The sequence below is a fragment of the Tursiops truncatus genome, chromosome 17 (assembly GCF_011762595.2).
Source record: "Tursiops truncatus isolate mTurTru1 chromosome 17, mTurTru1.mat.Y, whole genome shotgun sequence".
Classification (NCBI taxonomy): Eukaryota; Metazoa; Chordata; class Mammalia; order Artiodactyla; family Delphinidae; genus Tursiops; species Tursiops truncatus.
The window spans coordinates 42,875,216-42,898,708 of record NC_047050.1 but is presented as its reverse complement, the minus strand read 5'-3'; the positions used below and the strand labels follow the sequence as shown (position 1 = coordinate 42,898,708).

At 41.1% G+C, this 23,493-nt stretch overlaps 1 protein-coding gene across 4 annotated transcripts in view; it reads right to left on the bottom strand.

The window, feature by feature from the left end:
* VPS13B (vacuolar protein sorting 13 homolog B) overlaps positions 1-23,493 on the bottom strand; it is a 797,029-nt gene that overhangs the window by 22,261 nt on the left and 751,275 nt on the right. For all 4 annotated transcript variants that reach the window (XM_033843006.2, XM_073794625.1, XM_073794626.1 and 1 more), the window contains 4 exons: positions 22,637-22,920; positions 18,952-19,079; positions 18,555-18,754; positions 3,785-3,903 (listed from right to left, as the gene is read on the bottom strand). In XM_033843006.2, coding sequence (XP_033698897.1) covers positions 3,785-3,903; positions 18,555-18,754; positions 18,952-19,079; positions 22,637-22,920 — 731 coding nt within the window. The remainder of the gene's footprint in view (positions 1-3,784; positions 3,904-18,554; positions 18,755-18,951; positions 19,080-22,636; positions 22,921-23,493) is intronic.

The following is a 23,493-nucleotide window of genomic DNA, read 5'->3' as shown; positions in this document are numbered from 1 at the left end:
CTCATAAGAAACAAATAAGAACTCAACTTTCAGTACATCGTGTCTGGACAGAGCCGGTCATACTCCAACAGTATTGGGAAATGTTCCCAAAGGGACTATTACAAGTTCTTGTCGTGTTGCTGTATCATGTTTCCCTTATCAACACCAGATTTTTTTATTCTCAAATCCCTCTAGCTCTTTGTGCACTAATTCTCTGTCATGATCATCACAAAGCAGAAAGTCATAATAAAATAACCAAGATGCCTTACACTGGAAAAGTACAGCAAGCAGAAGAAAACTCACCAGGAACCCACACCACAACAGCCCAGCTACCAGCGTCTTAGGCCATGTGCTCTGCTCCCCCCGCCACGTTTAGAGCTGAGCTGCCCATGCTCCCATCTCCGCGAACCCCTCTAACGTGCGCTCAACCACTGGGCTCTCACTCCCGTCAAGGTCATCTCTCCAGAAATTCACCCCTTTCCTATATCGTTTTTTCTTCACTACTAGCAGCTTATAAACATGCTCTTATTTCTCTTGTCTTAAAAAAATCCCTCTTGTAACTCTATCTCCCGCTCTAGCTATTACTCATTTTCCTGATCCTCTTTACATAAAAACTCCAAAGCATATACACCTTGTCTGCTATTCCTCACTTTCCATTTTCTCTTCACCGTGCTCCAGGCAGGCCTTTGTCCCCACTAGTCTACCAAAGCAAGTCTCGTCAAGGCCCCCAAGGGACTTCCATGTGGCTAAATCAAATGATGGCATTTAGTTTGTGACTCATTCACCCTACAATGGCATTTGACGGGGTCGATAACTTCCTCCTTCTGGAAAAACTTTCTTTGCATGTCTGCTCTCAGCTCTTGTATGCCTGGTCACTCATCTCCTATGCGACACCCTCCTCTTAAAGTTAAGGTGCCCAACGTTGAGCCCTTGGTCCTCTTCTCTTCCCATCTCCACTCACTCCCCTTGGAGCTCTTCATCCAGGCCTATGATTTGATGTGCATCTATATGCTGATGACTTCCAAAGTCACATATTCAGCCTAGAACTCCCTGTGAACTCTGATCTTGTATTTCTAACTGCCCATCCACATAGTAGTGACTTACAGGTCTCAAAAGACATCTCAAGTGGTCACGTCTGTAGTCAAACTCTTGATCTCACCCCCAGTCCCACATGCAGTCGTTCTCATCTTAGTTCACGACAACCACATCCTACCAGCTGCTCAGACCAAAAATTTTGGAGTCCTCCTTGATGCCTCTATTTTCAACCCTTATCCAATGTATCAGGGAAATCCCATTGGCTTTTCCTTAAAATACATCCCGAATCTGACCATTCTTACCACTTCCCCTGACAGTGTAGCCTAAGCCATCACCACCTCTAGTGTGAATGACTGTAATAGTCTCCTGACCAGTCTCCCTGCTTCCTCCTGTGCTTCTCTATAGTCTACTGCAAAAGCACAGGGAACTATATTCAATATTCTGTGACAAACCATAATGCAAAAGACTATGAAAAAGAATATATGTGTATAGCTGAGTCACTTTGCAGTACAGAAGAAATTAACATTGTAACACTGTAAATCAACTATACTTCAGTAAACTTAAAAAATAAAGCTACCAATGGCCTTCTAAAAATTTAGGTCACATCATGTAACTTCTCTGCTCAAAAAGCTCCAATGAATTCCTGGTTTCACTCAGAATTAAAATGAAGCCCTACACGACGTGTCCCCTCCTTCTAGCTCTTCCCTCCCTGACCCCAGGCACTAGTGCCTTCCTGTTCACCCTCCACACTTGGCCTGCACTGGCCTGTTCCGTGCTCCTCCAACATGCCAGGCACACTGCTTCCGACCTTTGAACTGGCTGTGCCCTTTGTCTGGAAAGCTCACCCCAGATGACCACATCACTAACCCCCTCGCTGCTTTCAAGTTGCTCAAATGTTAACTTCTTGGTGAGGCTTACCTACATCAATTTTTCAAAACTACACTCTCTCTGTCCCTGTGCCCAGGTACTACTAGTCCTTCCCAGGCTCTGTTTTTATCCCTGCAGAACTCCAACTTCCTGTTGAACCATAAAATTTCCTTTTTTATTATGTTTATTCTCTGTCCTCCCTTTCCCCGCCTATGAGAATGTGATCTCCTCGGGAGCAGGGATTTGGGGCTTTTAGGTCACTGGTATATCCTCATCCCTACAATAGCACCGGCATCCAGTAAGCACTTGAAAAATATTTGCGGAACAAATGAGTTAAGGAAATACAAGCAAATACTTGTTCCTTTCCTGTTTCTACCACTGAATGTATGGATTGTTGCTACTGTCATAAACAATGGCCTCCTAATGCCCTAGATAAAACGTTCCTGAAATTGTCATGTGGGCTTGAAATTTTGGGTTATGCAAGTCAAAATTTAGTCTCCAGTTTTGTTACACTATTAATTTTTTAACAAACACTACTGGGCAAAGCAAACAGTCTACCCAACCTGTTTGAAATATTATAAATTCAAATTAATGATAACTTGGCAAGGTCCAAATTAATGAGTTCTTAACCATATATGAAAAGCAAGGAAGTTTAAAAAAAGGAGCTTAAACAAATGTATAAAAGTTGATATTACTATTTCATATTTTAAATAAAAATTTAAAAAATTAAAAATTTTCTGATTATAAAGTACATTCTCCGTGTAGAAAATTAAAATACAGAAAATTATTAAATAATCACTTATAACCGCCCATCTATTAACAGTTTTGATTCTTTTCTTTTCAGTGTTATTTCTAGGAATGTTTTCCTTGAGTATGTGTGAGAATGTGTGTGCATATATGTACTTGTAATGTGCACATAACTAGGATATTTATATGTTCAATTTTATATTCTGTTTGCTTTATTTAAGTCATCATATGTATTTTTCTCTTCCACTAAAATCCTATAAGTCTCTTTTCTGTGGATATACCATTTATGGTACATTTATGTATCATCTATTCCTCTGCTGATGGGGTTTGTACTCTGAATATTTTGCCATTATAATTAGCAATGTGATAAAATCTCTCTGCGTACCTTTTCCTACTTCTCTAATTATTGCTTATCTCAAGCTCTTAAAACTGTTAAAAGTGGAATTTCCAAGCCAGAGGGATTTTAAAGCTCTTGATACATATTACTAAAGTGCTTTCCAGAAAATAGTAACAATTTACACTTTTACTAGGACTGTATATGATGGAACATCATTGTTAATTCAGTAAGTAATATCTTATTTAAATTTGCATTTCTTTAATTACTTGTGTTTCCTCTTCCTAGAATTTTCTGTCGTTTGCCCTTGTTTAATTTTTGGAAGGAGGGACTATCTTCATATTATTCCTACTGAATTATATGAGTTCCTTTAAATTAAGGAGAATAACTCTGGTTCATATTTGTAAAACCTGATGGCAACGCTCAGGTCGAACGGGCGAAAATGTGGCTCTAAGAGGTGACTTTATTTTTGCTGTTAGCTAAGTCTAATTACTAATTACTAGGTGGTCATGTGGATAGAGAAGTATTAATTTTCATTTCATGCTAATGATAATGTATAATTCTAAGATGCATGTCTTAGTTTGTAAATCAGCTTGTTAAACTCACCACAGAAGAACTGGAAGGGGTACCCAGCGAAGATGATATATTGCTCCTTATTATGGGTGTAATTCAATGCTAATAACCATACCCTTATGGATTATACAATAATTAACCAAAAGCTTTAATGCATATATTTGGATGACAAAGAATGGCAAATAGTAGGTTTACAACTTTATAACGGGAAACGTACCCTGCTGATACTGGGATACTAATTAAGCCTACCTGTTGGTATTAGTTAAAATAGGTCCAGCTTTTCCTTCTGGGGCCACAGTGATGAAGACTGTGCCACACTGATGGACAGTGTCCACATACACACAGCCAAAGCCAGTCAGGAACACAACCTGCAAAAAGAATACTCAAATTCAGATTGAAAAGCAATAAGAAACACTATTGAAATGGCTTCAAATGTCCTTTTTTAAAAAAATTTTTATTGGAGTATAGCTGCTTTACAACGTTGTGTTAGTTTCTACTGTACAGCAAAGTGAATCAGCTATATGTATACATATATCCCCTCTTTTTTGGATTTCCTTCCCATTTAAGTCACATCAGAGCATTGACTAGAGTTCCCTGTGCTATATATAGTATGTTCTCATTAGTGCTATATATAGTACATTCTCATTAGTTATCCATTTTATACATAGCATCAATAGTGTATATATGTCAATCTCCATCTCCCAATTCATCCCACCCTCCTCTTTCCCCCCTTGGCGTACGTATATTTGTTATCTATGTCTGTGTCTCTGTTTCTGCTTTGCCAATAAGATCATTTATACCATTTTTCTAGATTCCACATATATGCGTTAATATACGATATTTGTTTTTCGCTTTCTGACTTACTTCACTCTGTATGACAGACTCTAGGTCCATCCATGTCTCTACAAATGACCCAATTTTGTTCCTTTTTATGGCCAAGTAATATTCCATTGTATATATGTACCACATCTTCTTTATCCATTCCTCTGTTGATGGACATTTAGGTTGCTTCCACACCCTGGCTACTGTAAATAGTGCTGCAATGAACACTGGGGTGCATGTGTCTTTCTGAATTATGGTTTTCTCTGGGTATATGCCCAGTAGTGGGATTGCTGGATCATTTGGTAGTTCTAGTTTTAGTTTCTTAAGGAACCTCCATACTGTTCACCACAGTGGTTGTATCAAAATCTACATTCCCACCGACAGTGCAAGAGGGCTCCCTTTTCTCCACACCCTCTCCAGCATTTACTGTTTGTAGATTTTTTGATGATGGTCACTTTGGTGTGAGGTGACACCTCATGGTAGTTTTGATTTGCATTTCTCTAATAATTAATGATTTTGCACATCTTTTCATGTGCTTCTTGGCCATCTGTATGTCCTCTTTGGAGAAGTCTATTTAGGTCTTCTGCCCAGTTTTTGATTGTTTTGTTTGTTGTTTTGATATTGAGCTGCTTGTAAATTTTGGAGATTAATCCTTTGTCAGTTGCTTCGTTTGCAAATATTTTCTCCCATTCTGAGGGCTGTCTTTTCGTCATGTTTATGGTTTCCTTTGCTGTGCAAAAGCTTTTAAGTTTCATTATGTCCCATTTGCTTACTTTTGTTTTTATTTTCATTATTCTAGGAGGGTCAAAAAAGATCTTGCTGCGATTTATGTCAAAGAGTGTTCTGCCTATGTTTATGCAATCTGTATCAAGCTACCAATGGCATTTTTTCACAGAAACAGAACAAAAAATTTTACAATTTGTATGGAAACACAAAAGACCCCTAATAGCCAAAGCAATCTTGAGAAAGAAAAATGGAGCTGGAGGAATCAGGCTCCCTGACTTCAGACTATACTACAAATCTACAGTAATCAAGTCAGTATGGTACTGGCACAAAAACAGAAATATAGATCAATGGAACAGGATAGAAAGCCCAGAGATAAACCCATGCACCTATGGTCACCTAATCTATGACAATGGAGGCAAGAATATACAATGGAGGAAAGACAGCCTGTTCAATAAGGGTGCTGGGAAAACTGGACAGCTACATGTGAAAGAATGAAATTAGAACACTCGCTAAAACACCATACACAAAAATAAACTCAAAATGGATTAAAGACCTAAATGTAAGGCCAGACACTATAAAACTCTTAGAGGCTTCAAATGTCTTAAGTTCTGATTCAATACCACAAACACTTCCTGGTTATATTTCTTTATATCCATGTGTACAGGCTGTTCAGCTGACTTGAAATGAAAAAAAAAGAATCAAATCCAGATTTTTCAATATCCAGCTATAAGGTTCATAGAAAAAAAAAAAAAAAGATGGATGAGAGGGCATGAGTGTCTTCATTCTCTGCTTCTCTGGAATTGACAAATAACTCTGTATGGGCTGGAGCCCAGCCATGGGCCACCTTTATGTGTGCGTATGAATCTCTGTGGGAAAAAAAAACCCTAAAACACAGGAATTGAAAGGCAATGTGCAAAAAACTTTCAGGCTCTTGAGTTTTGACTTACTACCATAATGATGCCCTTTTACGCTGGGGACACAAAAACATACCCGAAAACCCAACAACAAGACATGCTATAGTCCCCTCAAGGTCCCTCACATAACTTGTAACAAGAATGTCAGATAACTTGATTTGCTTGGAGTTAAAATTAATTTTTCTTCCATGAGAAGGTGGACTAAGACTTAAAAAAAAAGTTCTATCTCAGAAGCCAGGTGCCAGGCCAGCAGAACGGATGTCCTTTCAGAATTAAATACCAACGTTGCTTAAATGGATAAATATTTGAAATCAGAACTATTTGAAAAACAACTCTGAGAACATCATGTTCACTGCGAGCATTACCTGAGGGTAAGGGCAAGAACCTCCTTGTGTTTGGGAATGTTGATACTGATGATTTGCAATATCAATTCAGTCCAAGTCTAGACCCTTTATTATTGTTAGAACCGCAAATAAAAGAAGAAAGACTGAAAATTCCTGGATGAAGGAACAAAGCTAGGTATCTGCCTGGCATGTAATGAATGTGTTCTAATTTTTACCAAATGAAGAGGTACCAGAAAGAGTGTACACAGAACCACAGGAGTCTGTGATTCTCACCCTTGGAAGTGACTTCAAGGTTACTGGGCTTTTTCTTGTACAACGGCTCCTCCTTCAGAAATCCTGAGCATCCAGGGCACCTGGAGGTCACCTCTGCCTCCTCCCTACTTTCAACTCCTGCTCTGCCGACTCCTGCCCTAGGCTTCTTTTTCATTCTATGGCCACTGCTCTAGCTTAGTTAGGTCCCTGAATGCCCCTCAGCACCCTCTGTGCGGACAACGCGCTGTCCCCCCATGCAAATCCTTTCCAAATTCTGTGTATCTTTGCACATATAGGGTAAGGACACCTTATTCCAGGAAGGTATTCTCTAATTTTTCCATTCCTTTCCTCAGACTGATACCTACTCCTACATTCCTAAAACACTTTAACCATACTTCTGTTTGATCACAAATCTTATTGCTTGTATTACAGTCACTGGTTTATACCATAGACTCAATCACCAGATTCTTGAGGGCAGGAGTGGAGTCAGTTTGTATTCTCTATGGATATATTTCCCAAATGGACTGTTTTGCAAAAATATCTGTTTCAAAAGACTCTGTATCCTGAGTTTGCCCTTTTTTGTTCCAAGATAAAAACTGAACTTGACTATGATAAAAGGTGGAATGCAGCCAACCTAAAAAATGGCTCAGCTCACGAATCTAAAACAAACAGATATTCTTTGAGAGACAGTCACATTTATAAAACCTATCATTTTGTATGATATGTAAAGTAAGTCAACTGCTTTCTTCCAGGCTTACAGACATGGGATTATTCATTTGACACAAACCTTTTTAAGGTCCGGTGCTCCCATGTGTATTCCTTCCTCTCAAGGACTGTCCATAACTTCAGGGCATACCCCAGGGTTTTAGCAGAGAGTGTTAGAAACCAGAACTACTACCCCTCAAAGAAGGGAAGGAGGGGATCAGAAGAGGAAAGTACTTATTGCTCTGCTCATTCTCAAAGCAATCGGCAGGCGTTTTGAAGTGAGGATACGTGTACTTCCTAAGATAAGGTTCAGGCAAGCTGATGGTTTCTGTTAACTGCCCAGGGAACTCTGAAAGTAAGCAAATCAACCTAAACCTTTAAGGTACGCCTTCCAGCCAAAAACCTGGACCCTGGACAGAAATATTGCTGGGTGTCCCTTTCACTCATCACTAGAACGGAAGAAACGCAGACTTTAATTCTTGTAGCCTACTCTTGTCTCCTTTCACATGTAGAGAAATAACCTGCAACACCAAGCATTTTGTACAATGTGAGCTCTAGGGATTAGAGAGCTGGGAACCCAAGTGCCAGAGGAATTAGTGCCAGGTCCCCCAGAAATTAAAATAAATTCTTGTTTTGGTCTAATGGTTTGATGATTTAATCATTCAATCAATTATTGGATATTTAAGGTGAGCCTAAAGGAGCTCCTCACTGCGGTAGGCACTGAGAAGAAGTCATGCCCTCAAGTTGCTCCCAGCCTCGGTGGTGAAAAGGCCAAGTACACAAATAATGAGATAAGAGCTAAAAGTTCCGAGGCAGAGATGTATAAAATGTTTCTCCCTCTCAGGGTGTTAACCATCATGGTCTCTGTATAAGTTCATGAGGGCAACAGTTTTGTGTCCATTTCCTTCAAGAAGAAGCATGATAAGGCTTGCTTTTTGGGGTTTGCCCTCTTGCCAACCATGTGAGAAAGCCTGGTTTAGCCTCCCTATGGAGGAAAGACCACGTGGTAAGAGAGCTGCCAGACTTCCCAGCTGAACTCATCCATAGCCAGCCCTCTACCTGAATGCAGCTGCGTGAGTGATCCCAGGCTCACGCAGAAAAATCACCCAACCAAACCCTCTGAATCACCGTTGTTGCAAGCCTCTAGGTTTGGGGGTGATGTGCTACAATAAGCCAGACAGAAGATGATGGGGCCTCTGTCAACCCGGGTCCCCGAGTGCCCATGTAGAACAGAGCCCCTGATGACAAACCCTGGCATGTAGCATGAGCAAGAAGTAAACAGGACTGTGACAGGCAGCATAATGTAGCCTGTACTAATGGATGGAGATATTGGTAATAGAAATAGGGTTCCAGAAAAACCTAAAGTCTGAGTCCTTGTTTTAATGGTAGGCAGTAGGAATTGATATTGAAAGCTACAAGAACGGGAATTCATGTTACAAAGTGGCAAGACACTTAGTAAGACTTGTCTGAGATTACTTGGGAGGTAGATTATAAACCTAATAGATTTGTAGCTCGAGAAGATGAGGTCTGAAAACAAAACATAAGTAGTGAGTGCTGGCTGCTGCTGGCTGTGTCTGGCAATGTGTTTCACTATGAAGAAGCGATGAGCTCAGGAAAGAACTGGCCAGTTTGCAAATAGAAATTCAAGAGAATAAAGAGATTCCAGAAATTCAGGGCTTTGCAAAGTCAGTAATGCTTTTAACCCCAAACGGTAAGAGATAAAACTTGATCTTTGAACATGAAGGCAGATTAATACTCAGACTTAGGGCTATGTATAGCCATCAGAACTCACTGTTAAAACTTCTTAATTGTTAAAGTGACTCAGAAAAAAATTTTTGATGAATAGTTTAACTTTGCCACAGAAGCTCTCCTAAATCTAAAGAGAGGTAAGGAAGCAAGACAGTACAGAAATATGTCTTTAAAAGGACCAAGGATGTGGTTATTAGCACATGGAATTCTCTGGAATCAAACAGATAAGCAGTCTACTGAGTTTCTGAGAAATTACTGCTGCCTAATAAACTCATGAACCTAGACTAAAGGAGTCTGTGATTGATTATTCGAGACTCAATACAACTTCAGATGTTGGTCAAGGAGGATCTCTGAGGGTAGATCCAGGGACCGGAAGAACAATGGTAGAAGAGCTCTTCCATGAGCAGAGATAGGGCTTGAAGACTATTCCTTGTTTCCATGGAATAAAACCCCACACAATATGTGCTCAGAAAAATTTCAGATGTGTTATGGGTGAGAGGCTGTGTATGTGTCTCATTCTCCCTCTTTCCAGCTTGCGGGAGTTATTACTGTTATCCTGTCCTGTGTTTTGGCGGGGAGAGGGGAGCCGATGAGTTCATACATCTCTAGATGAAAAGGAGCCACATCCAGGCTAAGAGGGCATCACTCAGAAGTACTGATTTCCAGTGGGATGTGGTGACTGGTTAGAATCTTGGGGAGGAGAGCTGCTCTGGGGTGGGGAGGGGAAGAATGAGTTAAGAGACTGATTTTTTTTTATAAAAAGCCAAGGGGATTTTTCTCTTTTTTTTTGAGTTGTTTATTACTGCAGAATAAGCTAGTCAGTCCTGATCGATGCTGTCATTTAGTTATTTTTTACTTTCTTCACTTCACATTGGTAGTATGGGTATGTGTGTGGAAGGCTATAGGCAACATATAGTAACCACAAAACATTTGGGGAATACTCCATGTTCTGTCATTTGTGTCTGTGTTAGAGCACTTAGATCAGTAAGACTTTCTCTTACACACTGTGGCTATAGGAAAACCACTGAGGCCTAGGTCCTGCCTCCCAGTTAGTACATTATCTTTTACTACAATTACAAATAAGGAACAGTGTAACGTAACTTGTGCTTTCTACATATTCAGTTATCTTTATTAAAATGATTATTTACTATATTTTTATCCAACAAACAATATTTTAAAAAATTACCCCAGTTTAATTTTACTGAGTAATTAAGTTACAAGGTGACGCCTAGGAAATAACTGAAAGTATTCTTGGAAGTCTACCTCTCTTCCTTTCTCTCCCATTCTTTCTCTCTTTTTTATCCTGATAGACTATATGGAATAATCCAGGGATAATCAAGAGGCAGTTATAAAGCATCCAGCACTGCAGCTCAGTTACATAACGGGTATCCCTGTTATTAAAAGTCCTTAAGCCACCCCCTCCTCCAATTTGTACTAATTCTCTCCATAACTGGGCTCAATTCCCATCACAGCACACTTGCTGGACTTCATCCCTCTTCAGTTGTCTTTCTTTTACCTGATTCATTTTGCTCCCACCTCACATTTGCACTTCCTTTCTGATAGTTAATTTTGTGTCAACCTGACTCTGGCCATCGGGTGCCCAGATTAAAACATGATTTCTGGATGTGTTGGTGAGAGCGTTTCCAGAGGAGATCAGCATTTGAATCAGTGGATTCAGCAGACTGCCCTCCCCAGTGTGGGTGAGCATCATCCAATCCACTGAATAGAACAAAATGTGGAGGAAGAAAGAATTTGCCCCTTTTTTCCTGCCTCACTGTTTGAGCTGGAACATTTCATTTCATCTTCTCCTGCCATTGGACTGGAATTTACACCATGGCTTTCCTGGGTCTCCAGCTTGTCTATGACAGATTGTGGGATGTCTCAGCCTCCACAAATAGATCTGAAGATATGGTAATCAGGCATTGCATTTGTTCTGCTGACTTTTGGCAAAAATCTATAAAACAATTCACCCTCTATTTTGGGAAGGAAAAAATATACTTATATCCCCAGATCAAATAGTTTGTAAAAGAATATCTTAGGAAGGAAAATCATAGTATGGAAGACTTCAAGATTTAGACTTTGAAAGGAAGAAGAGATTTCCCCATATGCTACGGGATTGAACGCTAACCTGCAGAGGGAATAAGGCAGTAAGATGTAGCCTGCTTGGTTGCAGGTAGTGGTTCGTCTTAAGCAGTCTAGTGGACTGAAGAGGCTTTTCTGCACTGGACTCTGTGTCTTAGTAATCACTCTGGTGGTAGCTGTGGAGACAGATTTGCGGATAGGAAGGCTGACAACAGAGAGACCCTTTAAGGGGCTATTGTTAAAATCTGGGAGAGAAGTGATGAATAAAAGGCCTGAAGTAGACCCTGGTCACAGAGAGAAGGGGCAGATACAGAGACACTTCTGTGGAATTTCTGCCAGAACTTCGTGACTTACTGGAAGAATGGGGGAAGAGAGGGAAAGGAAGGTACTGGGATGCTGCAGAAAAAGACAGGCTTGGAAGCTAGACAGTCCTGGGATTGAATCCCAGGTCCACTTGCCCTGTGCAAGTTAACCTCTCTGATCTTCAGGTACCATCTACCTGTAAGAGATGCAATGCAGACTAATGACAATGTTTGTGTAAAGTGCTTGACATAAAGCAGGCATTCAATACAACTTTATATCAATGTTATTTAAGGTTTTTACACTGGAAAAATGGTGGTGATATTAACTGAAGCAGAGACGCTAGGAGAAGCTGGCTCAGGGGATGGAAAATGATCCCATTGGTTTCAGATGATGACGCTGGTTTGAGGTGACTGCAGGTCTTTCAGGCAGAGATGTCTGGTGGGTGGCCAGAAACGCAGAGCTGGAGATCGGGAGGGATGTGGGTGTCTGAGACAGGGACCTGGGAGTGACTGGGTGACACAGATGGTAGCTGAAGCTCGGCGATGAATTAGATCTCCCAGAGGGGAAAAGAAGGGGGGGAAATTTCTAAGGTAGGAATGACTGGATAAGGATGAGAAGAAAATAACAGATATTCTGGGTGTAATTCTTCCTTCTGTATACTTACTGAAAAATATTTTAGGGAAATCCCTACTCCCGAGGATCTTGGGAAGCAATGGTGACTCAACCAGAACAAACTGTAAACACATAGGAGACTCTCAACCAAGACACTTGGCAGACGTTACAATTGGGTGTCAACTTGCTGATATCTCTTCTGGCCCTGATATGGGGGGCGAGGGAGGCGACTGAAGTAAGCAAGAAGCCAAAACATCTGCACCACACATTTTATAAGGCAGATTCTCACTTGGATCGACAACTTCTTCTCTATGTAAACATTTTGGGATGGATGCTAATGATATCTCTGAAAATGACTACATGCCCTTTAAGCATTAGTGCTCAGGGTTACCCCTGTCTGATCTGCACCAAATGGACTGATTACACATTTGAGTGCTGGCTCATCAAGGCATTTACCAAAGTGTCTCACGATATTCTTGCAAGCAAGATAAAAAATATCTTATACAGTATAGTTTAAAAGTGCTTTTAGACACATTTTCTTATTTAAGAAATGAGGGCTAAATGACAGTACAGTTTGGTGTGTTAGTGGCTGATTGAACCTACGCATTAGGGAAGTGTCTGGTGACTCACCGCAGCATGTTGACCTTGGACTTGTCCTGTTCAACATATTTATTAATGACTTGGATGACCATGTAGAATGCATGCTCACCACATCTATAGATGACATAAAGCTACTAGGGATACTTAAATATGCTGGATGACAGCATCACAGTTTTTTTAAAGTGATTTCAACAAGTGGATTAGGCCAATAGCAACAAGATTTAATTTACCGGGGGTAAATGTTAAGTCCTGTCGTTGGGTTAAAAAAGTCAACTGTACAGCAAGTCACATGATAAAGATCTGGGGGATGTGGCTGACCACGAGTTCAATAATAACAAACAGTCTGAACTCGTTAATAAAAAGCTAACTCAATCTTCTAATTTATTAATGTAGCATAGGGAGGTAATAGCTGGTTAGACCACATTTGGAATAGTATGTATAATTCTGGCTGCCAGATTTTTAAAAGGGAACATAACACACTAGTGTGTTCAGGCAGGGTAACTGTGGTGATGGGTCTGGAAATCACACTTGCTGAAGGAATGATTCAAGGAACCAGAAACGTTTGGCCTGGATAAGGGAACGGTTAGAGAAGATGTTGAAGCTGCCTTCAAATGATTGTAGTGTTGCTCTATTAAAGGGGAAGTAAATACTCTGTGATGCCTCAGCAGGTTAAACAAGGATGGATGAATGGATCCTACAGAGGGATAGTTTTCAGCTTGATATAAGCAGAAACTTTCTCATAGTCACTGCTGGAATAAGCCATGACTATGACACTCGGAATCTTCTAGGGTGGGACGTCATGGAAGGGACTCTTGCTCTAGGTAAAAGGGGACATTAGAAAACCTCTTCTAACCTGTGCTTTCATCGACTTTCAGGTGGAAATGTTTGTAGCCAGGGCAGGACTCCAAAGGACAGACAGTGCTCTTAGCTTGGTATAGGAAAAACGAGACTGGGCCACATGTGAGCAGACCCAGGTTCCAGCCTGATGCTGCTTAATTATAAACCATCTAGTGGATTACTTTTTAAGCCTCAATCCTCTCATCAGTAACATAAACATCAAAATTACTGCCCCGACTATCTTAGAGTTTTTGCAGTGATCAAAGCCTCTATCTTAGGGCTTACTACATTCGACTGCATTTATTTAGCTATGCAGGTGCCTTGAAGGTGGGAATTATACATTATTCAGGGAAAAGGGTTTGGCCCTTGATAGGTCCTCAGTAAAAGTTGGTTGAATAAATGAATGAAAGAACGGAGACTGGATGTGAAAGCACTTTGTAAATGGTACAGAGCTTATAGGAGAAGAAAACAGCAATGATGCTGACCCCACTAAACACTTCTGTTAAGAGTCAAAGATCATGAGGACTTCCCTGGTGGTGCAGTGGTTAAGAACCCGCCTGCCAATGCAGGGGTCACGGGTTCGAGCCCTGGTCTGGGAAGATCCCACATGCCGAGGAGCAACTAAGCCCGTGCGCCACAACTACTGAGCCTGTGCTCTAGAGCCCGTGAGCCACAACTACTGAGCCCATGTGCCACAACTACTGAAGCCCGCGCGCCTAGAGTTCGTGCTCCACAACAAGAGAAGCCACCACAATGAGAAGCCCACGCACCGCAACGAAGAGTAGCCCCTGCTCGCCACAACTAGAGAAAGCCCGCGCACAGCAACGAGGACCCAACACAGCCAAAAATAAATAAATTAAAAAAAAAAAAGAGTCAAAGATCATGAGAATTTACTGTATCTTTGTAGAAGAGAATTCACCTGCAAAGAGATAATTTTAATCTGCCTTTTGGGGTTCAAACTGCTCGTTCTTCTTTGGCTCAGAAATTGCTTTTCATAAACAATTCAATCACTTCCCGTGGCTTTTAAGATAAAACCCCAAATCCTTGATTGGAGCGACAGCATCTTGCCAGGTTTGGCCTTGAATTGCCTCACTAGCCTCCTCTCTCACCCCCTTTTCCTTCATCTGGCACTAGGGCCACACTGGCATTTAGATCCCTGAAAGGCCGATGTTCCCTCTCTGAGCACCGAAGCTTTGAACACATTATTCTTTCTGCCAAGAAAAATCTCCCGTTCTCTTGTCTAATACTTAATGCCTGTTCCTCCTTTAAGGCATAGATGCCAGGTCTCTTACCCACTGACACACTCCTTGGCCTCTCAAATTAGTCTGCCGTATAAACAGCACACCTGTACCCGCCTCTCCTGCAGAGCTGTTACCAGAGTTCACAACAGTACAACGACCCATGGGATTACTTGCTTATCATCTATCTCCTCCACACATGGTCTCCTTGAGGGAAAGGGCTGTGTTCCATGTTTGTTCACTGTATTTTATGTAGTCCCAGAACCAGGTTATAATGTCTGGCGCATATTTAATCTCAAGAAGTCCTGCGGATTGAACGACTGAAGCAATGTTTCTCAATGTCTATATTAGTAAAAAAGTAACTACTATGTTTTCTGTGTACATTTTTTTGTTTTGAATTTTTCCAAAGAAGGTTGCCTAACTTTGACGAAAATAAGGTTTTGAACTGTGAGCAATTGAAATCCCATACACTGTGACAGGATTCTAAAGTATTTCCCTGATAGGATCAAAATTATGACTTAAAATTATCAACATAAGCTTATTTTTCATACGTTCACTTACTTATTGAGAATCTGAAGATTTTTCCTCCCTGAAGTCAGGCTCCCACCCACTGTCATTAGGGATAAGAGAGCACCAGTTGCCACTGCGGGGCCTCTGGCTGAGATGTCTTCTAACCAGGTGTGAGCCAGGGACACAGCCCCAGAAAACCCACCCCCATCAGGATTTTGTGGCCGACACGCTCTCAGGTCTTCTAGTTAACTCTTGATCCAAAGAATACTTCTTTGTGTAACCATAAAGTTACTGTCTGCATATTCCTTCTCATATTCCATGTCAAAATTATACAACATGACACGGTCTTATTTACATGACCAAGGCAGAGGCATCTCTATGACTGATAAAAGCTAAAGGAGTCTTCTTCCTTGGGGCATAATGGAGATTTTATGGTGTTTTAATTCTGCTTTTTTTTTTTTTTTTAAATTCTGCTTTTTTTAGGTCAGCTTTGAAATTCACATCACGTGCCTGTGACCCAGGGCTGAGGAAAGGCTCCTGGAAGACAAGCTCCCTCCTACAGAAGGGCTGCTTCCTTTCATCAGAGGACACAGCTCCCCAAGCTCCCCAGTGATTTATATGCCCTGGTGTGTTACTGAGGAGATGCCAGTGAGGGCCTGAAACAAATCTTCCTCCAGAATAGGAAGTAAACCGTGGTCTGCGGGACATATGGCACACAGCTCCTCAAAGATTAATGGGAACATGAGACTTTGCTGGGTCCTCGGACCAGGGATGATAAGGGTGTTGGAAACAGTACCTCCTCTCAGCTTTGAAGTGTCCCTGACTACAAAGGTTTGAGGAAATTTAGAGTGAACAGGAATCCCCAAAATAAGGTTTGGCAGGCAGAGTGCCTATTGTAAAGAATTCCCTAGACATATATAAGCAAGGTTTCAAACATCTTCAAACCGATGCAGGGGAGTTCAGGGACCCTTGAGAAGCTGGTGATACTTATTTTGTAAATTACTGAGACGGGGAACGTCTTCTGAGGCTGCACAGACCCAGCGGATTTTCACTGTTCATCACGTGAGCACTGCGGATGGAGATCACACCCCTCAGCAGTTTGGGGAACCACAAATGCAGGTCTCCCAGGTGAGCGGGGCCCCTCTTGCACCTGTCCCCGGCCATGTCCTTCACCTGTTTCCACAGCTACACTCTCCCCAGGCCCCCACCCGTTTCCCTCTGTCTCTCAGCAGATGTTTCATTCCACACTTCATAATAAACTTAAGGCCAGTGGGTATCACTTCACTCCATCCCTCCTGAGATCTCTACCTACACCTGTGCCCATCCCCAACTCGTTTCTGCCAACAGAGAAGAGGGCGTGGCCCTTCTGTTCAAGTAGAATTACACTCCCCATGCTTTGGACTTGTCTCTCTGGCAATTCCTCGCTCCTGTTTTCATGTCTCCTCCACTGACTACTTTCCTGCAGCATATAAAGGGCTTCCTCCCCACTGATCTCATCTGCTTCACGGCCACACTTCTCGAAAGAACACTTCTCACCGTCCCTGCACTCCCTCACTTCCACTCCCTCCAAACCTGTAACTTCCAGTGGCTACCCTGCTTGCCCTCTTCCCACCATCTGCCATCCTGTAAACTCTCTCTCTCAGGGGCTTTCCTGTTTCTGCCCAGGTTCTCGCCCAGCCACTCTCCTGATCCTTCTCAGTCTGTTGCTGCATGACACTCACATGTTGGCGTTTCCCAAGGTTAGGCCTGGGACCCTCTTCTCCGCCCTTATAAGACCTCTCTTGGTAAGCTCACCTTCTCTTTCATTCATTCAGTCATTCATTTATCTGTATGATATGTATTCAGATCTCATTGTGTTGGCAGGCATTCTGCTGTAGGCTGTGGATGAATAAGGCAGGTGTCTGACTGCCAGGAATCTTGACTTGGTAGGAAATCATTTACAGAAGTGAATGCAATTAAATGGGGGTGGGCAGGAGACTTCACAGGGGTGTAGGGAGAGAATCCCTTGAGAGATGAGACAGGATGTGCCAGCAGGACTGGGGAAGAGGGCAGTTAAGGAATTCCAGGTAAGGAAGTAGCATTCATAGCACATGCTATGGAGTCAGGCAGGTCTGGATAAAATCCCAGTCCCTTCCCTTGTAACACATGGGAATTAGGCCATGTTCCTTCTGGAGATCTCAGTTTGCCCTTCTGTAACATGGAGGTGACAGTCCCTGTCTCGTATGGCTGCTGCAAAGGTTAAGTAAGAATGAATGTAAAGTGCTTAGCACAATGCCTAGCATACATTAAGCACTTATTAAATGATAACCATTATTATCACTGTATACATTTATAACTTTAATATGTGTGCTGTAACCATTACAGTAGGACCTACTTCATAAGCCTGTTGTGAAGATCAAATGCACTAATATATGTGAAAGGACTTTTAAAAAGTTCAGCACAATATTATTCAGCCATAAAAAGGAATGAAGTTCTGACACTTGCTACAACATGCATGAACCTTGAAAACATTATGCTAAGTGAAATAAGCCAGACACAAAAGGACAAATGTTGTATGATTCCACTTACATGAGATGCCTGGAGTAGGCAGATTCAGAGACAGAAAGTACATTAGAGATCACCAGGAGTTGGGGAGAGGGGAGAATGGGGAGTTATGGGTTTAGAGTATCTGTTCAGGATGACAAAACATTTCTGGAAATAGATAGTGGTTATGGTTTTACAACATTGTGAATGTATTTAATGCCACTGAATTGTACTGAAAAATGGCAAATTTTAAGTAGAGCAGAAAGGAAATGCTAGGTTCCTGTGCCATTTTCAAGAAAAATATTATCACTAACATCCAGAGTAAGACAGAGACAAATCAGGACATCTGAACTGTTTAGGTGTTTAAAACTGTACTTATATTTGCAAAGTTTCACGCACTACTAGGATTAATATGTATATTTTACACTTAGCAAATTTTCAAAAGAGGTGATTAATCTAGGGTTGACAATATGATTGTCCTAAGATCTGGACAGTTAGATTACCTTCCATGTAAAGAAGGTTAACAATTTTATTTCATTTTTGACCTGGATTTAGACCCAAGATGGGCTTGCTTAACTGGTGCTCCCCTCTCATAAACAGTTGCAAAGTACGCTTTGAGATACATACTTGGGTTTGAGAATTTATAGCCCATTGAAGATGTAAAAGTGGATACACATGTGCCCTCACACAGAGACAAGACATTCAGCATTTAGAAAACTATGTTTAGAAACAGACAACCACCAAAACCTTAAAAAGGGACTGTTTCTTTGGGCTTTGGCAGGAACCCTCGCAGCTCACTGACCTGTGTTCCCTGACTGTTGATGTCGATGGCGTCGCTCCACTCACTCGTCGTTTCCTCCAGCAATTCTACTCTCAAAAGGAGGCTGGGGAGTAAGTCTCTGGTCCTGCAGTCTGGATAACTGGAAAGCTGATGATACAGCTCATGATGAATTGAGCACTCAGGAGGAATTCTTCTGCAATAAACCTCACACTTTGGAATATCTAAAATTGAAAAAAGAAAGGCATATGCAGACTTAGGCCTTGAAGAAAAAGACTTGGGGATACTAAACGTAATGGGGCAAGAGAAACTTCTCAGAGAAGCTCACTTTTATTTGAGGGTCACAGGTAACTACGAAGTCAAAAACCTCCAGAAAGAATATAGGTTTTGTATTATTTAAATTCAACATTATAACATATACCTTTAGTATTTTCCTTTATAAGTACTGTTACTGGACATCTGTTGTGGAAAATTATTCGAGGACTAGGGTCTTCTGAGAGGGTTAAATAAGTCACTCCAAAGTGCTCTTGATATGTCAGTGCTATAGCCCTAGAACAGAATCAAAGGATAGAAATGGTTTAGAAAAAAATGCATGCTTTCTCTCCTGATACATGTTTATTTGGATCTGCAATATTCAGAACCTCTATAACACCTTCTCTCTTATACATCAGAGGAAATGTTTTCCAGAGAATGGATGGGCATCCACTTATCTATTACCTGCCAAACACTAATGATAGGTTTACTAATTTTTTCTGACAGTAGTAAACATTTTGGTTATAAAATATTCAAAAAAATGTGAAAGATCATATACACACTACTATATTTAAAACAGATAACCAACAAAGACCTACTGTATAGCACAGGGAACTGCTCAATTCCATAACAACCTAAATGGGAAAAGAATTTGAAAAAGAGTATGTATAGCTGAATCACTTTGCTGTACACCTGAAACTAACACAACATTGTTAATCAACTATACTCCAATATAAAATAAAAAGTAAAAAAATAAAATTAGGTTAAAAATATAAATAAAATAAAACTCTCATAACTCCTACCACTCGGAGAGAATTACAGATATCCTTGTGCTAGCTTTTCCTCCTCAAAAGTGCTTGGTAAATTTTGGCAAAGGAGGAGTTGATGTGCTTCTAGAAGGACGACTAGAGAATCTGGGTACTTGCTCTTTTTTAATTCTAAAGGTAGGTATGCTCAATATGTTTGTTGTCAATTTTTGCCAATCATCGTGCTTTACAGGATCTCCATTTTGACTACGAAGAGCAAAGCTGTATTTACTATTTGGCCTCAGAGAAACTGCTGTGTGGCCGTAGGCTGACCTCTACAATGGACAGAGAGAAAGGCTCCAATTTAGACCTAGAGACTACCAAAAAGTATTTCATAACAAAGCAGGAAAAAAATTCTCTCTGAAGCTTAAATTCTGTGGGCCGATTGTTGAAATTAATCAAAGAAATCAGATATTTGCCAAATGTGGCCCTCAGTTTCCACTTATTATAAGGGGTCAATGACACACTGAAGAATTTCCCATTCATTACCTATTCTGCTCGCCAGTGAGAGTTCTTCCCAAAGCCTGTATATTTGTCTGAAATGTCAAGGTGAACTGTCGATTAGTATTTGGGGAAATCATATTAATAACTAAATAACACCATGACATGTGCACTGCTGGACTGGGGGGAGGAGAGGAGATGGAACACTCTCTGAGCGTCAGTCTCTGCATTAGCACCGAAGTCCTTCTCCCAGCCTACCTGTGGAAGAGCTGGGCAAGCCAACCACAGAGAATGCTCTGCCGATAGCCAAGAGCTGGGGCCAAGACTGAAATACGGCACTTCCAATGTAATATCTAGCTTAATATGTACAGATGAAGATTTAAATTAATAAAATCTTAGAATTTTAAACTTAATTTCTAAGTGTTTTATTTTACATTTTGTCTCTCAGTTTTAAAAATAAGTTTTGTTTTCTATACATAGGTTCACATTGCTTTCAAAAATACTTCCTTATTAAACTTACCACACTTAATTGATGGAAATGTTCTATATGTTGATTGTATCAACGCCAATATCCCAGTTGTGATATTATAGTTGAGTTTTGCAAGATAGGGGAACTGGGTAAGGGATACATGGGACCTCTCTGTATTATTTCCTGTATCTGTATGTGAATCTACGATTATCTCAAAATAACACTTACTAGAGAATGGACTTGAGGATATGGGGAGGGAGAAGGGTAAGCTGGGACGAAGTGAGAGAGTGGCATGGACATATATACACTACCAAATGTAAAATAGATGGCTAGTGGGAAGCAGCCGCATAGCACAGGGAGATCAGCTCGGTGCTTTGTGATCACCTGGAGGGGTGGGATAGGGAGGGTAGGAGGGAGGGAGACGCAAGAGGGAAGAGATATGGGAACATATGTATATGTATAACTGATTCACTTTGTTATAAAGCAGAAACTAACACACCATTGAAAAGCAATTATACTCCAATAAAGATGTTAAAAAAATTTTTTTTTTAAAGTATGGTTGATTTACAATATTGTGTAAGTTTCAGGTGTACAGCACAGCAATTCAGTTATATACATATATTCTTTTCAGATTCTTTCCCCTTATAGGTTATTACATAACGGTGAGTATAGTTCCCTGTGCTATACAGTAGGTTCTTGTTGGTTATCTACTTTATACATAGTAGTGTGCATATGTTAATTCCCAGCCTCCTAATTTATCCCTCCCCCCACCCCGCTTTGGAAACAATAAGTTTTTTTTAAATAAATTTATTTATTTATTATTTATTTCTGGCTGCATTGGGTCTTCGTTGCTGCACACGGGCCTTCTCTAGTTGCAGCAAGCGGGGGCTACTCTTCTTTGCGGTGCGCGGGCTTCTCATTACGGTGGCTTCTCTTGTTCCGGAGCACAGGCTCTAGGCGCGCGGGCTTCAGTAGCTGTGGCACATGGGCTCAGTAGTTGTGGCTCGTGAGCTCTAGAGCGCAGGCTCAGTAGTTGTGGCACACGGGCTCAGTAGTTGTGGTGCACGGGCTTAGTTGCTCCGCGGCATGTGGGATCTTTCCGAACCAGGGCTCGAACCCGCGTCCTCTGCATTGGCAGGCGGATTCTTAACCACTGTGCCGAAGTCCCAAGTTTGTTTTAATTAAAAATAAAAAAACTCACCACACTTAACTTCTCCAACCAGAACATAAGGACAAACATTCCTCTCGAGTTAGGGGTGAAAAGTGTTTATAAAATCATGGATGTTTGTGAGTGTTGTGAAAGAAGAAGGGATGTGTGTAGGGAACAGAGCCTTAATATTAAGGATAACTCGAGTCAGGAAGTTATCTTTTAAAATATTACTACTAGAAATCTCTATATACATCAAAGTTAAGATGGCTAAAATCTCAAATAAAGTCTATAAATTCATAATCACGAAAAAAGGTACCTCTCATAAGGTTACAATATGTTTTCTTTTGTACTTTTTATATATACCATAAATAAGTTATTCCTGACAGCTACAGAAAGGACATATTGCATGCAAAACGACCGCAAAATAAAAGTCCGGTATGAACAAACCATTACATGTCTCTGGCTTGATTCTGTGGTTGCTATTTGCATAATTGGTAATTGGTAATTGGAGTAACTTGCGTGCAGGAACAACCACAGAACAGAGTCTTCTGTGACTTGTGTTTATCTAAGTTATCTCTCTTAATGACTTGAGAAAAATTCCATTTTGAAGTAAAAGTAAAATATGGGAAAAGAAAAGGTTTTCCAACTTGACTCTCTCATATTTTAACCCTTATTTCTTATCACTTGACAGAGGCTAAGAAGCCATAAAAGAAGGTGATCTTTTCATTATGATAGATTTCTGCTATTCTACGGTACAAACATCACATTTCCCCCTAGTAGAAGCTGCATAAGGGAGAAATCTCATCAGTAGTACACTGGGACAACCCATGTGTGATCATAACATTTGCCCAGTTGTATACAAAACCTAGAAGCCATGAAAAATAAAAGCAAAACCTAATTTTACATGTGGTGAGCACTGCAAATATTCTCCTATTTCTCCCGGCACCTGGATGAAGCAAAGAAGGACATTCACATAAATGTAAAATACCTGGTACAGAATCCATTTTCCCTATAGTTCCCGAAGGGCACTGACACACTCTGTCTGGGAAACTCTTGTCTAACTAGAGCTGGCAGGCTCCAGCACTGTGAGCTGTCGGCAACTGCGGCAGGAGAGAAGGCCAGCAAGATCTGTTTCTGAAGCAGGGATGCATCCAGCGCTGACTGACTGATATCAGGCATTAAGTCCCAGCAAGGAAGGGAGCTGGATTTCACAGCAGGCTGCTCGCCACCTGGGCAAATGCTGAAAGTAGCACTGTCTGGAACATGAAAATACTGAAGAAAGAAAAGACAATGCAGAGAGAGCACAGTTACTACAGTCATACAGAGAAGTTACACTTTTTAAAGCACAGCTTCTGAGAAACCTTAACATATATTCTCAGGAGGTGGCCAGGTGGGGGACATGGGAATATTAGAAATCCTGTTCCCATGAGAAAGCTCTAATGAGACAATTACAAGGAGCAGGAAGAACAGGGTCGGCTTTTCCAGGCATAATGAAACATGATAAAACTGGTGTGACTTCAAAGGTGATGCAAAGTTCTCAATACCCCCAGGTACTGCAAAGAAAAGCCATGCCATGTGGTACAAGTGTTGTTTGTTGGGAGGGAGTCCTCCTAGAGAGGTGTGGCTGGACTGAAAGGGTGGCACCCCGGGGGACCTTGGGCAGAAGAGATCTGAATGAGATACAGAAGGGTAAACTGGGGGCTCAGAAGACAAATTTTTTTGAAAGCTCATCCTGAGGGAGCAGGAAACTCTGATCTCCAACCCTCTGTTGGAATTCCACATGGTTTCTGGCACATTAGAGAGTCTCAGGATTGTAGACATAAAAAGGACCTTTAGAGATAATTT